Source organism: Oncorhynchus gorbuscha, linkage group LG06 (genome assembly GCF_021184085.1).
Source record: "Oncorhynchus gorbuscha isolate QuinsamMale2020 ecotype Even-year linkage group LG06, OgorEven_v1.0, whole genome shotgun sequence".
In the NCBI taxonomy this organism is placed as follows: domain Eukaryota; kingdom Metazoa; phylum Chordata; class Actinopteri; order Salmoniformes; family Salmonidae; genus Oncorhynchus; species Oncorhynchus gorbuscha.
In genome coordinates, this window is record NC_060178.1 from 74,050,840 (window position 1) to 74,073,754 (window position 22,915).

Here is a 22,915-nt window from a genome sequence, read left to right on the forward strand (position 1 = left end):
ATGGCAGTAGCTGACCTAAACCACCGCTGCTACAATTTAGGATTGAAATATGCTCTGACCCACAGGGACTGGGCTAGCAACAAAATCAACTCAATCCATGAGTACTGAACTGGAACACTAGTATGAGAAGGGCTTGTGTCCTTTAAGAAAAGGATACACACATCTGCTGGAAGAATGACTTCTCTTAACAAAGACACCTCTGGGAGCCACAGTAAGTCAAAGCCACCGAATGAATACACACAGACTTTAGACATTCTCAGTGGGCTGCAAAAATGACTTTACTGCCGTTTAATACATGTTATTTTAAAACCAGCATTGCAACTCTTGCTTTATACAATGAATCATTGAATTAAAAGGGTGAACAGTGATCCCACCATTTGTGCAAAAGCAATACACTGGCAGGTATAGCTCTACCCTTTTAAAATCACTTAAGGGGCAAATTATTAAAAAGAAAAATAACTGTACAGTACTTTTAATAAACTCATGAATACAGGACTCCTGGCTGATGTAGGTGTGTGTGAGCTTGGGCAATGCAGCCCCAGCTTCGACGGTTGAGTCCTGCTCCTCAGAACTAAGCAACTGTTTTCTGTTGGTTAGTTTTTTCTGTTAACCCTCATTTTGCCTAGTTCTCTCCACCCAACCCAAATTAACAGTTCTATGGGGTCAGCCAATCAAGCTTCCATTACTAAGCGGCTAGTCCTGCTAGCATGACTGGCTCCCCCATTAGCCCCTGCTCCCCCTTTTGTAGAGCGGCTGAGGTTTGCGTGAAGTGCTGCGTCCCTGCCGGAGCATCAGGGAAACCTTGGCACTGATCAACCTCTCTGGTCCACAGGCCAGGTAGGGGGGCGTAGGAGCAGGCTGGGAGGGTAGGACGGCGGGAGTGGTCTCTGTCCAGTGGACTGTGACAGTGGCACAGCGGACCAAGACCAGGGGACTTCACTGGCTTATGAGCCCAGACGGGGCCGTTTCCGTGGGGACTGCTCTTCATCTTCATCCTCCTCGTCTTCATCGTCAGGGTAGTCTACAAGGCCGACCATCGCAGTCTGTCAACAAGAACACAGGTCACAGAACTCAAGTGACTAAACCCTGAGGTATGGATAATTTTGACTACTGGGGTGGCAGGCAGATGGGACATTTTACTACAGATAAATGACAGATAAAAAGAGGATATGGCTCACCTTGGCAACTAGAATGGCAGTTGACAGGGAAAGCTCACCTTGACTACCGGGGTGGCGGGTGGCGTTGCCGACTTGGCGGGGGAGCCGTTGGGACTGGCGGCGGAGGTGGGAGAGGTGGCTGGCTTGCAGTTGGCACCGTTGGTTCCGTTGGCAGCCCCTGCAGAATGAGAGAAGGTAAACTTAAAGCTGCCAGTTGGGGTCCGCTTTGGGAAGTTCTCTTTGTTGTCACTCTCTTTAACTGCAAAGAGATGGAAATACATAGGGTGAACATACCATTCCACAAGTTGTGGGGTTGAACACACACACACACACTGAGCAGAGTGGAGGCACTTACCTTTTTTTGCTTCCATATACTTTCCAAAGCTCTCTGGGAACTCTTCCTCAGGCCTGCTTTTCTCAATAGCCTCTCCATCTTCATTGAACCACATTTCCTCATCCTCGTCCTCGTCCAGTGTTCGGGCATCCCTACGATATCTGCTTGAATAACGTCAAGATTACTTTTAACAGGCTTTACGTAAATAACCAATTAAATGTTTTAAGTCACTCGACAATGCAACACTGCTGAAGTTACTCTGCTCAACACAAACTACTCTTAAATTATATGCTATCCTCTTTGGCTGAAACAAACCACAAATCAACTTCTCTACTATTCTAGTTGTCCATGTCTTTGGGAGATGATGCCTTACACACCTGTTGAGCCTCAGAGTCTGTCGGTCCTTCTCCTGCTCATATCTGCCCTTCAAGCCCTTAAAAGTCTGGACGTATTCAATGGATTCAAGTGCTTTGTAGTAGTTGTCTATGATGTGTGCTATGAGGGACTTGATATCCTCCTGTTGAGATAGATAGATAAATATTAGGGTGTATACATGTGGTAAAATGGTAAACAGACATGTTAAAAGGTGAATATGGGCATACCACTTTGATGAACTCAAAGAGTTCAATGATGGCTGAGTTTAAGAGGTTGTATCTAGTGCCATTATCCAGCAGAGTGTTGATGACTGGCTCAAACAGGTTCCCTTTGACAATGTAGCGGTTGTAGTACTCATCCTTCTGCCCAATTATCCTCCTCATGAAGCGCAGAGCACCTGTTAAAAGACATAACAAATCAGTACAATCAACACCTTGAAAAAATGAGTTGAGGAAACTCCATATTGCATCTATTTACACCACAAGCAGTACATTTAAGTTATATCAATGATTATGCTCCACCCAGGAGCCAAGGGCCCAAACGTTTGAGTTTTATCATGATGTGCTTCATTCAAATCATTCAATTATGAATAAACTAATTCAGTCTACTGACATACAGAATGTGTATGTCAATTCTTGGTGCTTCCACTATTCTTGCACCCATATCCCCTCCGTAGTGTTTCCCAGTGACTCACACAGCGCAAGGAAGGTGTGTTTAGAGTTCATTAGCACCAGAACTCGTCGCAGCAGGTCCTTGTTCATAATGTAGGTCTTTATGTGGTACGTGTGGTGCTCTACACAGAACGTCAGCAGCTCCAGAATCAAAGCCAGGAGTTGGGCTGTCTGGAAATTATCTGAAAGACACAAACATGCATTTACAATAGGGGAAGAGACACTTATATAAATTAGAATTATGATTGGGAGTATCAATGTATGATTACATACCAGGACACACTGGGTTGATCTTGGTGGACCCCTCTTGCAGATCTGTAAGACACAGTAAAAGCAATGAATATCAGTCTTACAAATGCATAAGTCTTAACACAACACAGATCCCAACAAAGACATCATGGCCTGTCAAAATCGAATCGAATTGTATGTCACGTGCGCCGAATACAACAAGGGCAGGCTTTACTGTGAAATGCTTAGTTAAACCCTTTCCCAACAATGCACTCAAAAAGAAAACGAACAAAGACAAAGTAAATATTAACACAATAAAATAACATTAACGAGGCTATATACAAGGAGTAGTGGTACCAAGTCAGTGTACTGGGAAATGAAGTAGTTGGGGAGAATTAAGTAATATGTACATGTAGGTTTGGTTAGGTGATTGTTTGACGTACTATGTACATGTAGGTAGGAGGGTGAAAAGTAGAAAGACCAGGTAACTGTTTAACTGTTCAGCAGTCTTATGGCTTTGGGGTATAAGCCAATCAGGGGCCTTTTGGTCCCAGACCTGGCACTCCGGTACCACTTGCCGCGCAGTGACAACACGGTCACTTGGGTAGCTGGAGTCGGACAATTTTTAGGGCCTTCCTCTGACACCGCCTGATATAGAGGTCCTGGATGGCAGGGAGCTGGGCCCCAGTGTTGTATGACAAGCATTTGCCATTCCAAGCAGTACCAGATGCTTTCAATGGTGCATCTGAAATGTTGAGGATCTGAGGGCCCATGCCAAATCTTTTCAGCCTCCTGAGGGGAAAGAGGTGTAGTTGTGCCCTCTTCATGACTGTGTTGGTGTGTATGGACTAGAGGTCGACCGATTAATCTGAATGGCCGATTAATTAGGGCCGATTTCAAGTTTTCTTAACAATCGGAAATCAGAATTTTGGGGATTATTTTTTTTTTTTACACCTTTATTTAATCTTTATTTAACTAGGCAAGTCAGTTAAGAACACATTCTTATTTTCAATGACGGCCTAGGAACGGTGGGTTAAGTTAGGGAAGCTGTGAATTTTCGCAGCTTTTTGTTAAAAATCGCGCAAAATTTCAACGTCCTGCTACTCATGCAAAGAATATAGTAAATGCATATGATTAGTATGTGTGGATAGAAAACACTCTGAAGTCTCTTAAACTGGTTAAATCATGTCTGTGGCTATAACAGAACGTGTTTAGGAGGCAGAATCCCAAGGAAAACTGTTCACCAAAAACACACAAAAAATATCCATCCGCCAGTCTCTGTATTGTCTATGGCAAGGGAAAATAGATAGAGCCCCTTTTACAATGCCTACAGCTTCCACACGATGTCGCCAGTACTGGCAATTCAGTTGTAGTTTATCCTTGGTGGGATGAGGAATAGGCACTTCCTGTCTTGGGGTACACCGAAGGAAGTTATGAAAGGGAGAATATGGACGATGATTTCAAGACTTGCTGCTATCGAATAGAGATCGCCCCGTGATCAATTTGATCGATTATTAACGTTTATTAATACCTAAAGTTGGTTTACAAAGGTAGTTTGAAGTGTTTTGTCAAAGTTTATAGGCAACTTTTTTTATTTTAAAAAATGCCGTTGCGTTTTGGAAAGGTGCTTTATCCTGGATCAAACGGGCTTCATAAATTTACAGTTTGGGTATACATGGACGGATTTAATCAGAAAAAAATACCCAATTGTGATGTTTATGGGACATATAGGAGTGCCAACAAAGAAGCTCGTCAAAGGTAATGACTGTTCTATATTTTATTTCTGCGTTTTGTTTAGCGCCGGCTACGCTAATTATTTCTGTTTACGTCCCCTTTGGGTATTTCGGGGGTTGCATGCTATCAGATAATAGCTTCTCATGCTTTCGCCGAAAAGCATTTTACAAATCTGACATGTTGGCTAGATTCACAACGAGTGTAGCTTTAATTGAGTACCCTGCATGTGTGTTTTAATGAAAGTTTGAGTTGTATCGAGTACTATTAGTTGGCGCTCTGAAATTTCCGCTGATTTCGGTCCCTGTACAGGGACAGCAGCCATAAAAGGGATTATAACTTCCTTCGGTGTACCCCAAGACAGGAAGTGCCTATTCCTCATCCCACCAAGGATAAACTACAACTGAATTGCCAGTACTGGCGACATCGTGTGGAAGCTGTAGGCATTGTAAACGGGGCTCTATCTATTTTCCCTGCCTCGTTCAGGGGCAGAAAGACAGATTTTCACCTTGTCAGCTCAGGGGATCCAGTCTTGCAACCTTACAGTTAACTAGTCCAACGCAATAACGATCTGCCTCGCTCTCTTTGCACTCCACAAGGAGACTGCCTGTTACGCAAATGCAGTAAGCCAATGTAAGTTGCTACCTAGCATTAAACTTATCTTATAAAAACAATCAATGATAATCACTAGTTAACTACACATGGTTGATGATATTACTAGATATAATCTAGCGTGTCCTGTGTTGCATATAATCTGACTGAGCATACAAGCATACAAGTATCTAAGTATCTGACTGAGCGGTGGTAGGCAGAAGCAGAGGCGTAAACATTCATTCAAACAGCACTTTCGTGCATTTTGCCAGTAGCTCTTCGTTGTGCGTCAAGCATTGCACTGTTTATGACTTCAAACCTATCAACTCCCGAAATGAGGCTGGTGTGACCGAAGTGAAATGGCTGGCTAGTTAGCGCGCGCTAATAGTGTTTCAAACTTCACTCGCTCTGAGCCTTGGGGTGGTTGTTTCCCTTGCTCTGCATGGGTAACGCTGCTTCGATGTGGTGGCTGTTGTCGTTGTGTTGCTGGTTCGAGCCCAGGGAGTAGCGAGGAGAGGGACGGAAGCTATACTGTTACACTGGCAATACTAAAGTGCCTATAAGAACATCCAACAGTCAAAGGTATATGAAATACAAATGGTATAGAGGGAAATAGTCCTATAATAACTACTTACCTGGGAATATTGAAGACTCATGTTAAAAGGAACCACCAGTTTTCATATGTTCTCATGTTCTGAGCAAGGAACTGAAACGTTCACTTTCTTACTTAGCACATATTGCACTTTTACGTTCTTCTCCAACACTTTGTTTTTGCATTATTTGAACCAAATTGAACATGTTTCATTATTTACTTGAGGCTAAATTGATTTTATTGATGTATTATATTAAGTTAAAATAAGTGTTAATTCAGTATTGTTGTAATTGTCATTATTACAAAACACAATTTTTTTTAAACTATTTTTATTTTATTTAAAATCAGCCGATTAATCGGTATCGGGTTTTTGGTCCTCCAATAATCTGTATCGGCGTTGAAAAATCATAATCGGTCAACCTCTAGTTTGGACCATGATCGGTCCTTAATGATGTGGACACCGAGGAACTTGAAGCTCTCGACAATCTCTACTTTTCCTGTAGTCCACGATCAGCTCCTTTGTCTTGCTGACGTTGAGGGAGAGGCTGTTGTCTTGGCACCACTGACATCTCATCGTCATCAGTGATCAGGCCAACCTAGGGCTGTGGCGGTCATGAAATTGTGTCAGCCGGTGATTGTCAAGCAAATAACTGCAGGTCTCACGGTAATTTACCGTTAAATTGACAAACACATTTAGCATCTCCTGGCTTTCATGCATAGCCTACGAACCACTGATGACGACATTTGGAACGTCTACATATTAAAATAATAAATCCATGATTTTAGACAGGTCAAAAGAAACATGAAAAAAATGTAGTCTTTCAGAAGAGCAGAATAGCATACGGAGTTGTCCTTATGCCATATGGCTGTGTGCTACACTAGCTCATTTAGCAATTAGAATTCTGTGGCATTATTTTATAGTATGACGAATACAATAGAACACTGCTCAATAAAAAATGTTCTGTGTTGAGTGGTTAACAAAGAAACAGGTCCTTCTCTATGCTTAATTTAGACTTACTAATATAACTTTAGGCTATATGTTCTGATTTTCAATAAATTCTATGGCTGCATGATGCGACTAGTGATGATTTGAAAAAAGTTACATGAAAGGCATGAGCTCTGCTGCACACACTTCATCAGTCTCATTCCCAATTTGACAAGCACTTGATAATGCTTCAAATTTCCCGGCTGCACCCACTTTGTGTGGCGGTAATGCCCCCCCCTAAAAGAATCCATGCATTTTGTGGACAGTGGATGTTGTGCCCTTGGGCTAAATATAATCATTAATTAGAATTCCCTTCTCCTGGCTGCATGCTCCGAAGCACCTCTCACTCACATGGCTCCCTCAGAAAGCTAATTTCTTATTAGCCAATGCCCGTCACGCAATTGGGTCCTTCTCACAGGCCACAAGTGAAGAAAGACACATTGGGGACGCAACCATACGCATCCTTATCCAATTCGGAGTCGCATATTGAAGATATTGGAAGAATTGTCAACATTTACTTTGTCAGCCAACAAGATGAGTAGGCCTAACGAACAGCAAAATCACTAGACTATGTCAATCTACCATCCCCCATAATACAAAAGTTGACCTATTCAATGCCAGAAATAAATTTAAAACAAACAATCTGGGACAGTTAAATTAATACTACCACAACCAATTAAAAAAAACTTTAAGCAAAGGAAAGCCCTATTTGGTAAAAGACCAAGTCCATATTATGGCAAGATCAGCTCAAATAAGCAAAGAGAATTAACAGTTCATCATAACTTTAAGACATTAAGGTCAGTCAATACGGAACATTTCAATAACTTTGAAAGTTACGAGTGCAGTAGCAAAAACCATCACGCGCCATGACGAAACTGGCTCTCATGAGGACCGCCACAGGAAAGGAAGACCCAGAGTTACATCTGCTGCAGAGGATATGCTCATTAGAGTTAGCAGCCTCTGAAATTGCATCCCAAATAAATGCTTCAGAGTTCAAGTAACAGACACATCTCAACATCATCTAGTTAGGAGACTGCGTGAATCAGGCCTACATGGTCGAATCGCTGCAAAGAACCCACCACTAAAGGACACCAATAAGAAGACTTGCTTGGGCCAAGAAACACAAGCAATGGACATTAGACCGGTGGAAATCTGTTCATTGGTCTGATGAGTTTAAATTTTAGATTTTTGTTTTCAACCGCCGTGTCTTGTGAGACGCAGAGTAGGTGAACGGATGATCTCCGCATGTGTAGTTCCCACCGTGAAGCATGGAGGTGGTGGTGTGATGGTGCTTTGCTGGTGACATTGTCAGTGATTTATTTATAATTCAAGGCAAACTTAACCAGCATGGCTAGCACAGCATTCTGCAGCGATACGCCACCCCATCAGCCTTGCGCTTAGTGGGACTATCATATGTTTTTCAACAGGACAATGACCCAACACACCTCCAGGCCATGTAAGGGCTGGAAAAAGCTGGAAAAGGATGGCTAAGTTGCATAATCTAAAATATATTTTGATTTGTTTAACACCTTTTTGGTTACTACATGATTGTGTTATTTCATAGTTTTGATGTCTTCATTATTATTCTACAATGTAGAAAATAGTAAAAATAAACAAAAACCCTGGAATGAGTAGGTGTCCAAACTTTTGACTGGTACAGTATAGTACGTACGTCCGTACGGTCACTGTGGGGACTACGTCGTCGATGCACCAATGACTAATGTGGTAAACTCAATGCCACCAGATGAATCCCTGAACATATTCCAATCTGTGCTAGCAAAACAGTCCTGTAGTTTAGCATCTGCTTCATCGGACCACTTCCGTATTGAGCTCATCCCTGGTACTTCCTGTTTGAGTTTTTGCTTGTAAGCAGGAATTCAGAGGATGGAGTTATGGTCCAATTTTCCAAATGGAGGGCGAGGGAGAGTTTTTTTGTGTAGAGTAGAGGTGATGTAGAGTTTTTATTTCCCTGCCTCTAGTTGCACAGGAGACATGCTAGTAGGAATGAGGTAAAACTAATTTCAGTTTTCCTGCATTTCAATCCCTGGTTACTAGGAGCGTTGCATCTGGGCAAGAATTTTTTTGTTGTCTTTTTTGCATAGGGCGCTACACATCTCATTGAATGCGGTGTTCTTTCCAGCATCAGTTTGTGGTAGTAAACAGACAGCTATGAAAAATAAAGGAAAACTCTTGGTAAATAGTGGGGTCTACAGTTTATCATGAGCTATTCTAACTCAGGCGAGTAGAACCTCAAGACATCCTTAATATTAGAGATCAGGGACCAACTTGTTGACAAAGCGACATACACCCCCTCTCCTCAGCTTACCGGATGCAGACGTTTTGTCCTGCCAATGAAAAGAATAACCAGCTCGATTTATATTTTCCATGTCCTTGTTTAGTCATGACTCAGTGAAACATAGCATATCACAGTTCTTCAGATCACGCTGATAGAATAGTCTTGAATGGAGCTCATCCAGTTTATTTTCCAATGATTGCACATTTGTCAATAGAACGTAGGGTAATGGCCACTTGTCCACTCGCCGTTGCAGTCAGGTTAGATATCCCGAACACCGACCTCTATAGACGCTGCTTCCATCAGTTACGGGATATGAGCCTGGTCTGGGATGAGCGTTATGTCCTTCACCTCCGATTGGTTGAAATAGAAGTCCTCATCCAAATTAAGGTTAGTAATCGTTGTTTTGAAGTCCAGAAGCTCTTTTTGGTCATATGAAATGGCCAAACATTAGGTATACAACGAGTTAGGATCAGCGCAAACAAAGCTCAAAATCAAAAGCACAACTGGTCAGGGGCCCATCCCGGCCCATCCCTCTGGTGCCATTATACTGTCCAACATAAAGCCATGCATATCCACATACAGCTGGACCTAAACACACCCATTCAAGCACGACATGAGACCATACATACAATGCATACATCCATTTAGATCAAAGGGTCCCCCCCTGCTCACCTTTACAGTTCTTCTCATCTACAGTGCTGGCCAATAGAGGGACTGTGAGGACCTGCATGCAGTACTTGTAGAAGAAGCTGAGGAACTCAGTCTTCTCTGTTTTCTAATGGGATTCAAAGTAAGAAGTCGATTAGACAGTGATGCTGAGATATTACAGAGTTCTTTAAAATGTATGAATGTTTGGTATAATTCTGCATTCTTGTACAATAATCATTACACCCAGTGTTATGACATAACTGTGTGTGAGTGACTGAGTGAGTGAGAGATCGGATAGGGTCTTACATTGGTGGGGGCCAGCATGTTCTCTGGGTCGATCAATGTGCGTAGAAGCCCCATAAGCTGCACAGCACCGCCCAACTCAGGGTCTGAGTCACAGATCATCTGCTTTATCACCACGTTGATCAGCAGCACATCCTAATGCACACAGAGAGGAACTTTGAGCGGCAACACCCACAGGAGACCTTGAACATCCTAAACATCTAATCCCTGAAAAAGTACACCGCCCCACCTTGGCCTTTTTTCTATTTTGTTGCATTACAACCTGTAATTTAATTAGATTTTTATTTGGATTTCATGTAATGAACATATACAAAATAGTCCAAATTGGATAAGTGAAATGAAAAAAATAACTTGTTTCACCCCCTTTGCTATGAAGCCCCTAAATAAGATCTGGTGCAACAAATTACCTTCAGAAGTCACATAATTAGTTAAATAAAGTCCACCTGTGCGCAATCTAAGTGTCACATGACCTGTCACATGATCTCAGTATATATCTGAAAGGCCCCAGAGTCTGCAACACCACTAAGCAAGCAGTACTATGAAGACCAAGGAGCTCTTCAAACAGGTCAGGGACAAAGTTGTGGAGAAGTACAGATCAGGGTTGGGTTATAAAAAAATATCCGAAACTTTGAACATCCCACGAAGCACCATTAAATCAATTATAAAAACAATTGAAAAAAATAGGGCACCACAACAAATCTGCCAAGAGAGGGCCGCCCACCAAAACTCATGGACCAGGCAAGGAGGGCATTAATCAGAGAGACAACGATGAGACCAAAGATAACCCTGAAGGAGATGCAAAGCTCCACAGCGGAGATTGGAGTATCTGTCCATAGGACCCCTTTAAGCCCTACACTCCAGAGCTGGGCTTCACAACAGAGTGGCCAGAAAAAAATAAGCAAACATGTTTGGTGTTTGCCAAAAGGCATGTGGGAGACACCCCAAATATATGAAAGAAGGTACTCTGGTCAGATGAGACTACATTTGAGCTTTTTGGCCATCAAGGAAAATGCTATGTCTGGCGCAAACCCAACACCTCTCATCCCCTGCATGGTGGTGGCAGCATCACGCTGTGGGGATGTTTTTCCATCGGCAGGGACTGCCGGAAAATTCTTGAGGGAAACCTGTTTCAGTCTTCCAGAGATTTGAGACTGGGACGGAGGTTCACCTTCCAGCAGGACAATGACCCTAAGCATACTGCATAATTAAGCAACACTACAATGGTTTAAGGAGAAACATTTAAATGTCTTGGAATGGCCTAGTCAAAGCCCAGACCTCAATCCAATTGAGAATCTGTGGTATGACTTAAAGATTGCTGTACACCAGTGGAACCTATCCAAATTAAAAGAGCTGGAGCAGTTTTGCCTTGAAGAATTGGCAACAATCCCAGTGGCTTGATGTGCCAAGTTTATAGAGACATACCCAAAGAGACTTACAGCTGTAATTGCTGCTAAAGTTGGCTATACAAAGTATTTATTTTCGGGGGGTTAATAGTTAAGCACGCTCAAGTTTTCTGTTTTGTCTTATTTCTTGATTGTTCATAATAAAAAATATTTTGCATCTTCAAAGTGGTAGGCATGTTGTGTAAATCAAATTATACAAACACACCCCAAATAAAATTATTTTAATTCCAGGTTGTAAGACAACAAAATAGGAAAAAATCCACGGGGATGAATACTTTCGCAAGCCACTGTACAAGTAACATTTTACTGGGTAAATAATCATGCTTTTATTTACATAAACACAGCTCCATATGGCACCTAGATGTAGCAGAGAAATTTGCCCACCAGTGTCACATTTCATGTAGACCTAGTTATATGACAAGGTTGATGCTATACTTACATCATCAGTCTGCTGAGGCTCCTGCATAACAAACTCCCGGACCATGGAGGGGCTGAACTCCACCAGATAGGAGAAGATATCTGTGGCTGCAGCCCTCACCTGCAAGTCGTCCATACCCTGTGGAGACGGTGAGACACACACTGATAGTGTGCTCTAACTAATAACTCATTCAGCGCCATCAAGGTGTTTCTTTAGGGTACATGTGTCAAACTCATTCCACTGAGGGCAGTGTCTGCGGGTTTTCACTCGTCCCTTGGACGTGATTCATGAATAAGGTCACTGATTATTAAGCAGTGGTGTAAAGTACTTAAGTAGTACTTTAAAGTATTTTTTACTTAAGTCGTTTTTGGGGTATCAGTACTTTATATTTGACTACATTCCTAAAGAATATGATTTACTTTTTACTCCATACATTTTCCCTGATACCCAAAAGTACTAGTTATAATTTGAATATTTAGCAGTATAAGGAAAAGGGTCCAATTCACACACCTATCAAGAGAACATCCCTGGTCATCCCTACTGCCTCTGATCTGGTTGACTCACAAAACACAAATAATTCATTTGTAAATTACACCTGAGTGTTTGAGTGTGCCCCTGGCTCTCAAAAAAAGTAAAGGAAATTGTGCCGTATGGTTTGCTAAATATAAGGAATTTGATGGATAGCATTTACTTGTACGTTTCCTTAAGTATGACAATTGAGTACTTTTCCCACCACTGTACTGAAGTACATTTAAAATCTGATACTACTTGATTAAAAGTCTAAAATTTTTACTGTGTTACCTTAATATAAAATGACTCAAGTAAAAGTATCTTTACTTTTACTCAAGTATGATAATTGAGTACCTTTCCCACCTCTGTTATTAAGGAACTCCCCTCACTTGGTTGTCTAGGTCTTAATTGAAAGGAAAAAACAAAAACCAGCAGACACTAGGCCCTCCATGGAATGAGTTTAACACTCCTGCTTTAAGGCCTCAGGAGCCTGGTGCAATCTGGACTGACTTAATACCTTTAAGTTCAGGGTTAAGAAACATACGGTTTCATTGATTTTGACGTGCTTCCAAGATGCAGCCCTTGAAGTTGAGATGGTATTTCACATTCAAGGGATCAAGAGAACTTTGTCACATCAAAATGTCTAGGACAAATATGCAAAACCTGTTTGACATTTAATAGACATTTAATACAGTAGTAAAACCATTCATACCATGACTATTTCAAGAGCAGGAAGAATGCCTAGATTCGCCAGAGTCTTGAAGAAAGCATCTCTATTTTGCGGTTGCAAGGTTTGTGAAAAAGCACAAAATTCTTTGAAAAAGTTCACCTGTGAAGAGGAAGGAAAACATAGGACAGTGTGTCACTGAAACCTTTATTGCATTAAAGCTAAGTATTTGCATGCTTTTAATTAAACAAGTTGATCATTCAACTTACTAGTTCCCGCCTTTTACCGTCTTCTGTCGCTTCATCCGTTAGCTGTGCAAAGACTTCAGTTAGGAACTTCTCATCCTCCTGTAGTGCAAGGCAGGGATAAAAGGTTTACAAAAACATACTGCATCACAGTTTGTGGTCATGTTGAAAAAGCACCGGGACTTTACGTACTTCATTATGAAGTCGTCAAACCTTAGCCAAAAGTAAGCATGTTTTATATCGGTGGTTCAATTTGAAAGGAGAGACAAAAGGAGACAAATTGCCAGTTTAAGAAATGTTGTGGAACAAACAGCAGACCGAAGACGGCTGCAGCCAACATGGTTGAGCCCATCTCCGTGGTAACATGGACTCGGGACCTTGTCCCGAAGCTACCGACAGCATCACCTCCTCCATGCTTCACGGAACCACACATGCGGAAATCATCCGTTCACCTACTCTGCGTCTCACAAATACATGGCGGTTGAAACCAAATATCTCAAATTTGGACTAATCGGAGCAAAGAACAGATTTCCACCGGTCTCATGTCCATTGATCCTGTTTCTTGGCCCAAGCAAGTCTCTTCTTCTTATTGGTGTCCTTTAGTAGTGGTTTCATTGCAGTTCGACCATGAAGGCTTGATTCAGTCTCCCCTGAACAGTTGATGTTGAGTTGATGTGTCTGTTACTTGAACTCTATGAAGCATTTATTTGGGATGCAATTTCTGAGGTGCAGTAAACTCTACTAAACGTATCCTCTGAAGCAGAAGTAACTCTGGGTCTTTCTTTCTTGTGGCGGTCCTCATGAGAGCCAGTTTCATCATAGCGCTTGATGGTTTTTGCGACTGCACTGAAAGAAACATTCAAAGTTCTTGAAATGTTCTGTATTGACTGACCTTTATGTCTTAAAGTAATGGACTGTGGTTTCTCTTTGCTTATTTGAGCTGTTCTTGCCATAATATGGACTTGGTCTTTTACCAAATAGGGCTATCTTCTGTATACCACCCCTACCATGTCACAACACAACTGATTTGCTCAAACGCATTTAGATGGAAAGAAATTCCTCAAATTAACCTTTAACAAGGCACAATTGTTAATTGTGACTACCTCATGAAGCTAGTTGAGAAAATGTCAAGTGTGTCCTCAAGGCAAAAACGTGACTACTTTGAATAATCTCAAATATATTTTGATTTGTTTACTACATGATTCCATGTGTTATTTCATAGTTTTGATGTCTTCACTATTATACAATGTAGAAAATAGTCAAAATAAAAACCCTTGAATGAGAAGGTGTGTCCAAACTTTTGACTGGTACTGTACATACATACACCCAGTGCATTCAGAAAGTATTCAAACCCCCTTCCACTCTACAACATTGAGACTTGCCCCGAAGATACTCATGCGTTGTCTTGTTGGAAGGTGAACCTCAAATTCAATTTTATTGGTCACACACACACACATATATTTAGCAGATGTTACTGCGGGTGTAGCGAAATGCTTGTGTTCCTAGCTCCAACAGTGCAGTAGCATCTAACACGTCACAACAATACACACACATCTAAAAGTACAATTATGGAATTAAGACAAATATTTGATTGAGCATTGACTTAAAAACAGTAGAATAGAATACAGTATACACATAAGATGACTGGGAGACTAGTCAGGACCTTCACCCCAGTAGGTCTTGAGCGCTCTGGAGCAGGTTTTCATCAAGGATCTTTGTATGTCTTTTCCACGATCTTGACTAAACTCCCAGTCCTTGCCGCTGAAAAACATCCCCACAGCATGAGGCTGCCACCACCAAGCTTCACCGTAGGGATGGTGCCAGGTTTCTTCTATACATGACGCTTGGCATTCAGGTCAAACAGTTCAATGTTGGTTTCATCAGACCAGAGAATCTTGTTTTTCATGGTGAGATCCATTTAGGTACCTTTTGGCAAACTCCAAGTGGGCTGTTAAGTGCCTTTTACAGAGTGGCGGCTTCCGTCTAGCCACTCTACCATAAAGGCCTGATTGTTGGAGTGCTGCCGAGATGGTTGTCCCCCTGGAAGGTTCTCCGATCTCCACAGAGGAACTCTGGTGCTCTGTCAGTGTGACCATAGAGTTCTTGGTCACCTTCCTAACCAAGGCCCTTCTACCCCGATTGCTCAGTTTGGCCGGGCAGCCAGCTCTAGGAAGTGCCTTTGTGGTTCCAAACGGCTTCCATTTAAGAATGGAGGCCACTGCGTTCTTGGTGACCTACAAAGCTGCAGAAATGATTTGGTACCCTTGATCAGATCTGTGCCTTGACACAATCCTGTCTCCGAGCTCTACGGACAATTCCTTTGACCCCGTGGCTTGGTTTTTGCTCTCACATACACTGTCAAAATGTAGGACCTTAGCCCTGACCTCATACCCATTGAACACCTTTAGGATCAATTGGAACACGGACTGTGAGCCAGGCCTAATTGCCCAACATCGGTGTCTGATCTCACTAATGCTTGTGGCTGAATGAAAGCAAGTCTCTGAGGAAATGTTGCAACATCTAGTGGAAAGCCTTCCCCGAAGAGTGGAGGCTGTTATAGGAGCAAAGAGGGGACCAACTACATATTAATGGACATGAGATATTCGACGAGCAGGTGCCCACATACTTTGCCATGTAGTGTGTGTGTGTGTATATATATATAGTATTTCCCTTTGCACGATTATAAATCAGTGACTGTGGTCATTTTACTGACATAACCATCATCCAAAATCTCATTACTCTCACAGCCCTAACCAAGTCCCTCTTGAACTTCTAAAACATGTATAATTACGTTGCAAAGTGCCAACAAAAGGAACTTAAAACGTAAATCTTGCGGATTTCAAATTAGATACCTTGATTAAAATTGAAGATGCCCTATCAACTACAAACCCTTTCAACAATAGAGAAGTCACAAGCATTGATTTACAATACTGAAGACAAAAGCAGCAAAAACATATCACATTTCATGACAGTCCATTACTGTCAAATAAAATACATTCATAAAGTTAATCCTTTCCAGGTTGATGACAACAGCAGAATATCACATGTAATGATTACAATTGATGTTCAAATGTGAAGATGGAGGGAATGTTCCATACTTTTCACAGGAAAATAAACCCACCAGCAGAAAATCAACATTATCATCTACATTGACAATGGTGTGAAAGTTTGTGATATGTAGTGAGTTAAGATAAGTGAAGGTAATAAAGCACAGTCACTTAACAGACTAAAATGAAACCTGTTAAACTGAAAACACCAGAGTTGAAGAGGCAGTTCAGACAACAAACGGATTTGCTTACACTTCATTTCTAGTCAAGAAGAGCAAAATAGAAGAGAACATTTTCTGAGGGTTCTGTTGGTTTGCAGTAACTCACCTGCAGCATGCTGACTATCTCCACCTTGTTGAAGAAAATAAAGGATGTGAGGGTGGAAAGGAAGTTCTCCTCGAAGACAGAAGGTGTGGGCAGGATGATGTCCTGAATGTACTGCACCCGGTACGTCTGGTGGATCTTTTGCCGCAGCTCTGAGTCCGTGATGGGGATTACCTCCTTGAACTTGGCCGTCTTGGTGAGGAACTCCCGGTGCTTTTTAGGCTGCACCAGCGACGGATCAAACTCCAGACAGCCAACCACATCCATGATACAGTCGTCCGAGAACATGACCTCGAATAGAGCCGCCTTGTTAAGGAACAACACTCCACGTACAATCTCATACAGGTGGTGTAAGCCCTCCCGGTTGTCGAGGTCCTCGCACACCTGGAAGAGCTGCAGCAGCTTCTTCATATAGCCTTCACTCATAAGGGCCAGGGCCAGCTTCTCCCGGCGGATAGGCGAGGACAGGACAGAGGTCACAAGGTCAGCGATCTCCTCCAGCCGGGCCAGCTCGCATGGAGGCAGCTCCACCAGGTGGCTGGTCTCTGGCATCTCCTCGAAGCGCTCCTCCTCAGACTCATCGATGGGGTCCTGGGTGATCTCCAGCGCAGGGTCTTTCCCTTGCACCTGGGGAGGAAATTAGACACGGGGCCACATGTAAGAACTACTGAAAGACTGTAGTCCCGTATTGCCAAGGAGAAAATTCAGTTACATGATATTCTATACTTAATTATTAAATGGCTTAGTTTTGTAAGAGACATTCATTTGTTTGTTTACTGCCCCCTAAAGAAGCAGCAGTGACCTAAGCACAGACATGGCTATTCATAGTATTGGGGCTTCAAATAACAAGCAAATACGGTACAATCAGTTGCTCTAGACAATGTTATATTGCAAAAGGATGTTGTTTAACTTACATGTGTCACCAACAGTAGTGACATGTAGTTTATATAGTTCAAAGTGTGCTTTCGGATGCCATAAAAAGACTAAACAGCATAGTAGTGTATCATAAACTTTACACTGACTTACAAAACCATATAAACATGGTACTATACCTGACATATCTTTTCCCAGATTTCATCGCAGCCAGCTTTTTCCTGAAAACTCAGGGCCAGATCATAGTTCTCTGCTTCCGACCACACAATCAGGGTGTCCTGAGAGGGGGAAAACCATTCTCATGATCAAGTTGAAAAAACATATATTTTCATAACATGAAATTTGTAAATCTGGTATTTGCATAACAATGTAAGAAAATAAAAATAATAATTGTGTCAAGTTAACTGCAACTGTACACATGCAGAATTCTTTAGATGCATAAGGCCAAGCCATAGACTACTCTCTGCTTCCACATGGCAAGCTATGCTGGTGCATTAAGCCGGACACCAAGAGGCTCCTGAACAGCTTCGATCCCCAAGCCATAAGACTGCTAAGTAGCTAACAACGGTTGAACCGTACATTTATGCACCGTCTCTGTGTACACTACTGGGGCTCTACACACTAGAGGTCGACCGATTATGATTTTTCAACGCCGGAGGACAAAAGAAAGCCAATACCGATTAATCGGACGATTTTAATTTATATTTGTAATGACAGTTACAACAATACTGAATGAACACTTATTTTAACTTAATATAACACATCAATAAATTCAATTTAGTCTCAAATAAATAACGAAACATGTTCAATTTGGTTTAAATAAGGCAAAAACAAACGGTTGGAGAAGAAAGTAAAAGTGCAATATGTGCCATGTAAAAAAGCACACGTTTAAGTTCCTTGCTAAGAACATATGAAAGCTGGTGGTTCCTTTAAACACGAGTCTTCAATATTCCCAGGTAAGAAGTTTTAGGTTGTAGTTATTATAGGAATTATATGACTATTTCTCTCTATATCATTTGTATTTCATTGTTAGTTAGATTACTTGTTGGTTATCACTGCATTGTCGGAACTAGAAGCACAAGCATTTCGCTACACTCGCATTAACATCTGCTAACCATGTGTATGTGACAAATAAAATTTGATTTGATTTACCTTTGACTATTGGATGTTCTAATAGGTACTTTAGTATTGCCAGACTAATCTCGGGAGTTGATAGGCTTGAAGTCATAAACAGCACAATGCTTGAAGCACAGCGAAGAGCTGCTGGCAAATGCAGGAAAGTGCTGTTTGAATGAATGCTTACGATCCTGCTGCTGCCTACCACCGCTCAGTCAGACAGCTCTATCAAATCAGAGAACTCATTATAATATAATAACACAGAAATACAAGCCTTAGGTCATTAATATGGTCAAATCCGGAAACTATAATTTTGAAAACAAAATGTTTATTCTTTCAGTGAAATACTGGGTGACATCCCTAAGTCTAAATATTGCTGTTACATTGCACAACCTTCAATGTTATGTCATAATAATGTACAATTCTGGCAAATTAATTACGGACTTTGTTAGGAAGAAATGGTCTTCATACAGTTCGCAACGAGCCAGGCGGCCCAAACTGCTGCATATACCCTGACTCTGCTTTGCACAGAACGAAGAGAAGAAGTGACAATTTCCCTAGTTAAAAGAAATTAATGTTAGCAGGCAATATTAACTACATTTGCAGGTTTAAAAATATATACTTGTGTATTGATTTTAAGAAAGGCATTGATGCGAATGCGCTTGTTAAATCACCCGTCTGGCAAAGTAGGCTATGATTCAACGATAAATTAACAGGCACTGCATCGATTATATACAATGCAGGACAAGCTAGATAAACTAGTAATATCATCAACCATGTGTAGTGAACTACTGATTATGTTAAGATTGATTGTTTTTTATAAGATAAGTTTAAGACTAGCTAGCACCTTACCATGGCTCCTTGCTGCACTCGCATAACAGGTAGTCAACCTGCCACGCAGTCTCCTCGCGGAGTGCAATGTAATTGGCCATAATCAGTGTCCAAAAATGCAGAATACATATTATGAAATCGGTCGACCCCCTACTACACACTAATTTATACTGACTACACACACACCATCATAATTTACACCGCTGCTACTCTGTTTATCATACATGCTGATAACTAGTCACCAACCCATATACATATCTACCTTTATCACTCCAGTATTCCTACATATTGTAAATATGGTATTGGAACTAACCCTGTATATAGCTTATTTTCTTGTGTTATTACCTTATTCTTAGCACTACATTGATAACGATTAGGCTTACCTCATTGTTGGGTTAGGAGCTTGCAATAAAAGCATTTCACTGTCATTTTGCACATGACATTAAAACAGGCTACTTTTAGAAATGGATGACCCACAGAGCAAAGAAAAGACTGAAGTTACAGTGCCTTCAGAAAGTATTCACACCCCTTTACTTTTTCCACATTTTGTTACAGCCTGAATTTAAAAGGGATTAAGTAAAGATCAGTCATACACACAGTAAGTCATAATGGAATTGAGTTTGAGTTTGATGGATGTTTAATGGATGTGATAGGAGAAAATGGAGGATGGAACAACATTGTAGTTACTCAATAATAATAACCTAGTTGGAAGAGTAAAAATAAGGAAGCCGGTCCAGAAAAACATATCCCAAAACATGCATCCTGTTTGCAACAAGACACTAAAGTAATACAAAAAAAATAGTAAAGAAATTTACTTTTTGACTTGAGTCTAAAGTTTTGTGTTTGGGGCAATCCAATAGAACACATTACTGAGTACCACTCTCCATATTTTCAAGCATAGTGGTTGGTGGCTGCATCATGTTATGGGTGTCATCATAATAGTTAAGGACCAGTGAGTTTTTCAGGATAAAAAGAAACTGAGCTAAGCACAGCCAAAATCGTAGAGAAAAACTTTGTTCAGTATGCTTTACACCAGACACTGGGAGACAAATTCACCTTAAAATAGACCAAATCTACACGAGTTGCTTAGTGGATGTTCCTGAGTTACAGTTTTGACTTAAATCTGCTTGAAAAATCTATGGCAAGACTTGAAAATGGTTGTCTAGCAATGATCATCAACCAATTTAACAGAGCTTGAAGAATTTAGAAAATAACATTCAAATATTGTACAATCAAGATGTGTAAAGCTCGACTCACCCAGTCACATCTGTAATTTCTGCCAATTCTGATTCTAACATGTATTGACTTCTGTAAAGTAGATATTTCTTTAATTTTCAATAAATGTGCTTACATGTCTAAAAACATTTTTTCACTTGTCATAATGGAATATTGTGTGTAGATGGGTGAGAAAATATATAAACTTAATGCTTTTTTGATTTCAGGCTGTAACAGCAAAATGTGGAATAAGTCAAGCGGTATGAATACTTTGAAGGCACTGTAGACAGGTTAACATATTGTCATGAGCTTTGTCCAGGAGGCAGAACTGAGCGATTTCCACATAGGTCAGCTGCAAAGTCAAAATGTGCTACATTGTAAAAATTCACTAAAACAAACATTTGCTTTTTGGTCAGGGTTAAGCATTAGAGTTAGCAGTGTGGTTAAGGTTAGCTTTCAAATTACATAGTATTACTGTGGCTGTGCCAGCTAGTACCCACTGCACAGCTGCCTCCAGAACAAGACTAATGACGAAAAAACGCTAACCAACCCGTTATAGAGGCAGAATACTCACTTGTTGTTTCTGATATGCAGTATTTGGGCTGATTTTAGACTCCAGAAGAAGTGAGCCTAAAAGACAAATGGGAATTTAGTTAGCTACCCACTACCTTAATGAAATAATTAGTTGATGCCTAAATATTCGCAAAATTATAAAACAGAACGGGATAATTCAGTCACATGGGTGTGAAAGAACATGTTCTTCAAATAAGACGGATGTTGTAACTGTAATTGTCAGTCTTACTGCTGAAACCTGAACACCACACTTTTACTGACATGAACTGTGCATGTAAACAACTACCTAAGGACAACTACCCATAAATTAGCGAACGTGCGTTTTTGGCTGGCAAGCAAATGTCCCTTTATTTATTACCGAGTAAGCCAAGTGAGTTCACGAGCTGGTTAACGTTAATTACCTAGCCAGCTGACTAACATTGGTCCTGTGTAGCTCAGTTGGTAGAGCATGGCGCTTGTAACGCCAGGGTAGTGGGTTCGATCCCCGGGACCACCCATACGTAGAATGTATGCACACATGACTGTAAGTCGCTTTGGATAAAAGCGTCTGCTAAATGGCATATATTATTATTATTATTATTATAGGTAACGTTAGTTAACTAGCTGGATATAGTACTTTTAAACTGTACCGATGGTTAACTAGCTACTGTACCAAAATAGCTATAAAATAATTGAAAGGAAAACAGGATTACAAAGCATGTCAGTTAAACCACACTTTACTTCCAAGCATTGGCTCGCTAGCCATCCAACTAGGTTAGTTAGCTAACAAGCTGGTTTGAGTAAATAATGTTAGTTAATGTTAGATAGGTGTTTATTGATTCGTTTATAGCGAACATTAATTAGCTAACGAGCTACCTAAAGTAATGTATTTTGATGATTTGTATTTGATTTGTATTTGATCTTCAAGCCCAACCACCAATAACATTAGCTAGTGTTAATACAAGTAAACGTTTAAATTTGTTAGCCAACGTTAAATAGATACCATTAGCTAGCTAACGGTAGCCAACTAGCATTAGCAATAGTGTGATGGCTAGAATAACTAACTTAATTCACGCCGGCAGCAGTTACTGTAACGTTACGCTACTAACGTTAGCTAGCTAGTTCAGTTGGTGTTTTTACGTTAGTTAGTTACAGTCGCCGATTGTTCGCAAACTAGTTAGCGATGTTGATTTATTGGATTTGCGGCCTGTTAAAATGTTACCTGCAAACTAGATAGCTGCGTTACGAACAAAACAAACATGCGACGAGCTATCTGACCATCTGCTAATAGGATATGTTAGCCAACAACTCACCGTCGGATTCGGCCCGAACTAATAATGATATTCCCTTCAGTCGTTCGACAAAGGTAGACGAGACATGTCCTGTGCCCCTATCATCCCACTGTCGGTCTTCATTCAGCGTATATACTTTCACACGCCGCCGAGTATCCGACATGGTTACCTTGAGCGGAAAAGCTAACAATCTAACGTTAGCTAGCCACTAGTTCACTATTTCAAATAGTTGCCTAGCTATTTTCTTATTCCCGAACTTCAAACTTTGTTTCTACCCGCATGTTTTGCAATAATGTGCTAAAACGTAAAGCTAACTCACGAGCATATTACGATTATTATTATTTTCCCCGCAGAATGCCGGATTTCTAGCTTGCTAACTGTACAATTCACCGTTGAAACCACAACTACGACGGCCTCTTCACTCTCATCCAGAGACCGCCATCTTGTAATCCGATCTTGTCTTTTTCTTCCCTACGTCAATCAAACGGTTACCGCCGCGGGGTCTCCTCAG

The 22,915-nt window shown here is 41.1% G+C and overlaps 1 protein-coding gene across 4 annotated transcripts; it reads right to left on the reverse strand.

Moving 5' to 3' along the window:
• Nucleotides 1–253: 253 nt before the first annotated feature.
• On the reverse strand, nucleotides 254–22,909 carry LOC124038305 (serine/threonine-protein phosphatase 4 regulatory subunit 3-like). Of its 4 annotated transcripts, none has more exons than XM_046354016.1 (16): nucleotides 22,426–22,909; nucleotides 21,135–21,190; nucleotides 17,578–17,676; nucleotides 16,529–17,152; nucleotides 13,179–13,256; nucleotides 12,955–13,071; nucleotides 11,754–11,870; nucleotides 9,915–10,046; nucleotides 9,633–9,735; nucleotides 2,811–2,852; nucleotides 2,561–2,719; nucleotides 2,094–2,263; nucleotides 1,869–2,008; nucleotides 1,514–1,652; nucleotides 1,179–1,337; nucleotides 254–1,043 (listed from the first exon to the last, which is right to left on the reverse strand). In XM_046354016.1, exons 1-16 carry the CDS (start codon nucleotides 22,565–22,567, stop codon nucleotides 945–947), a joined length of 2,376 nt encoding a protein of 791 aa, XP_046209972.1. In that variant the 5' UTR covers nucleotides 22,568–22,909; the 3' UTR covers nucleotides 254–944. The 4 variants fall into 4 exon arrangements, with proteins under 4 accessions (XP_046209972.1, XP_046209973.1, XP_046209971.1 ...); XM_046354017.1 differs by having other exon boundaries at nucleotides 1,179–1,416; nucleotides 1,513–1,652; XM_046354015.1 differs by having other exon boundaries at nucleotides 1,217–1,416; nucleotides 1,513–1,652; nucleotides 22,426–22,906.
• Nucleotides 22,910–22,915: the final 6 nt, after the last annotated feature.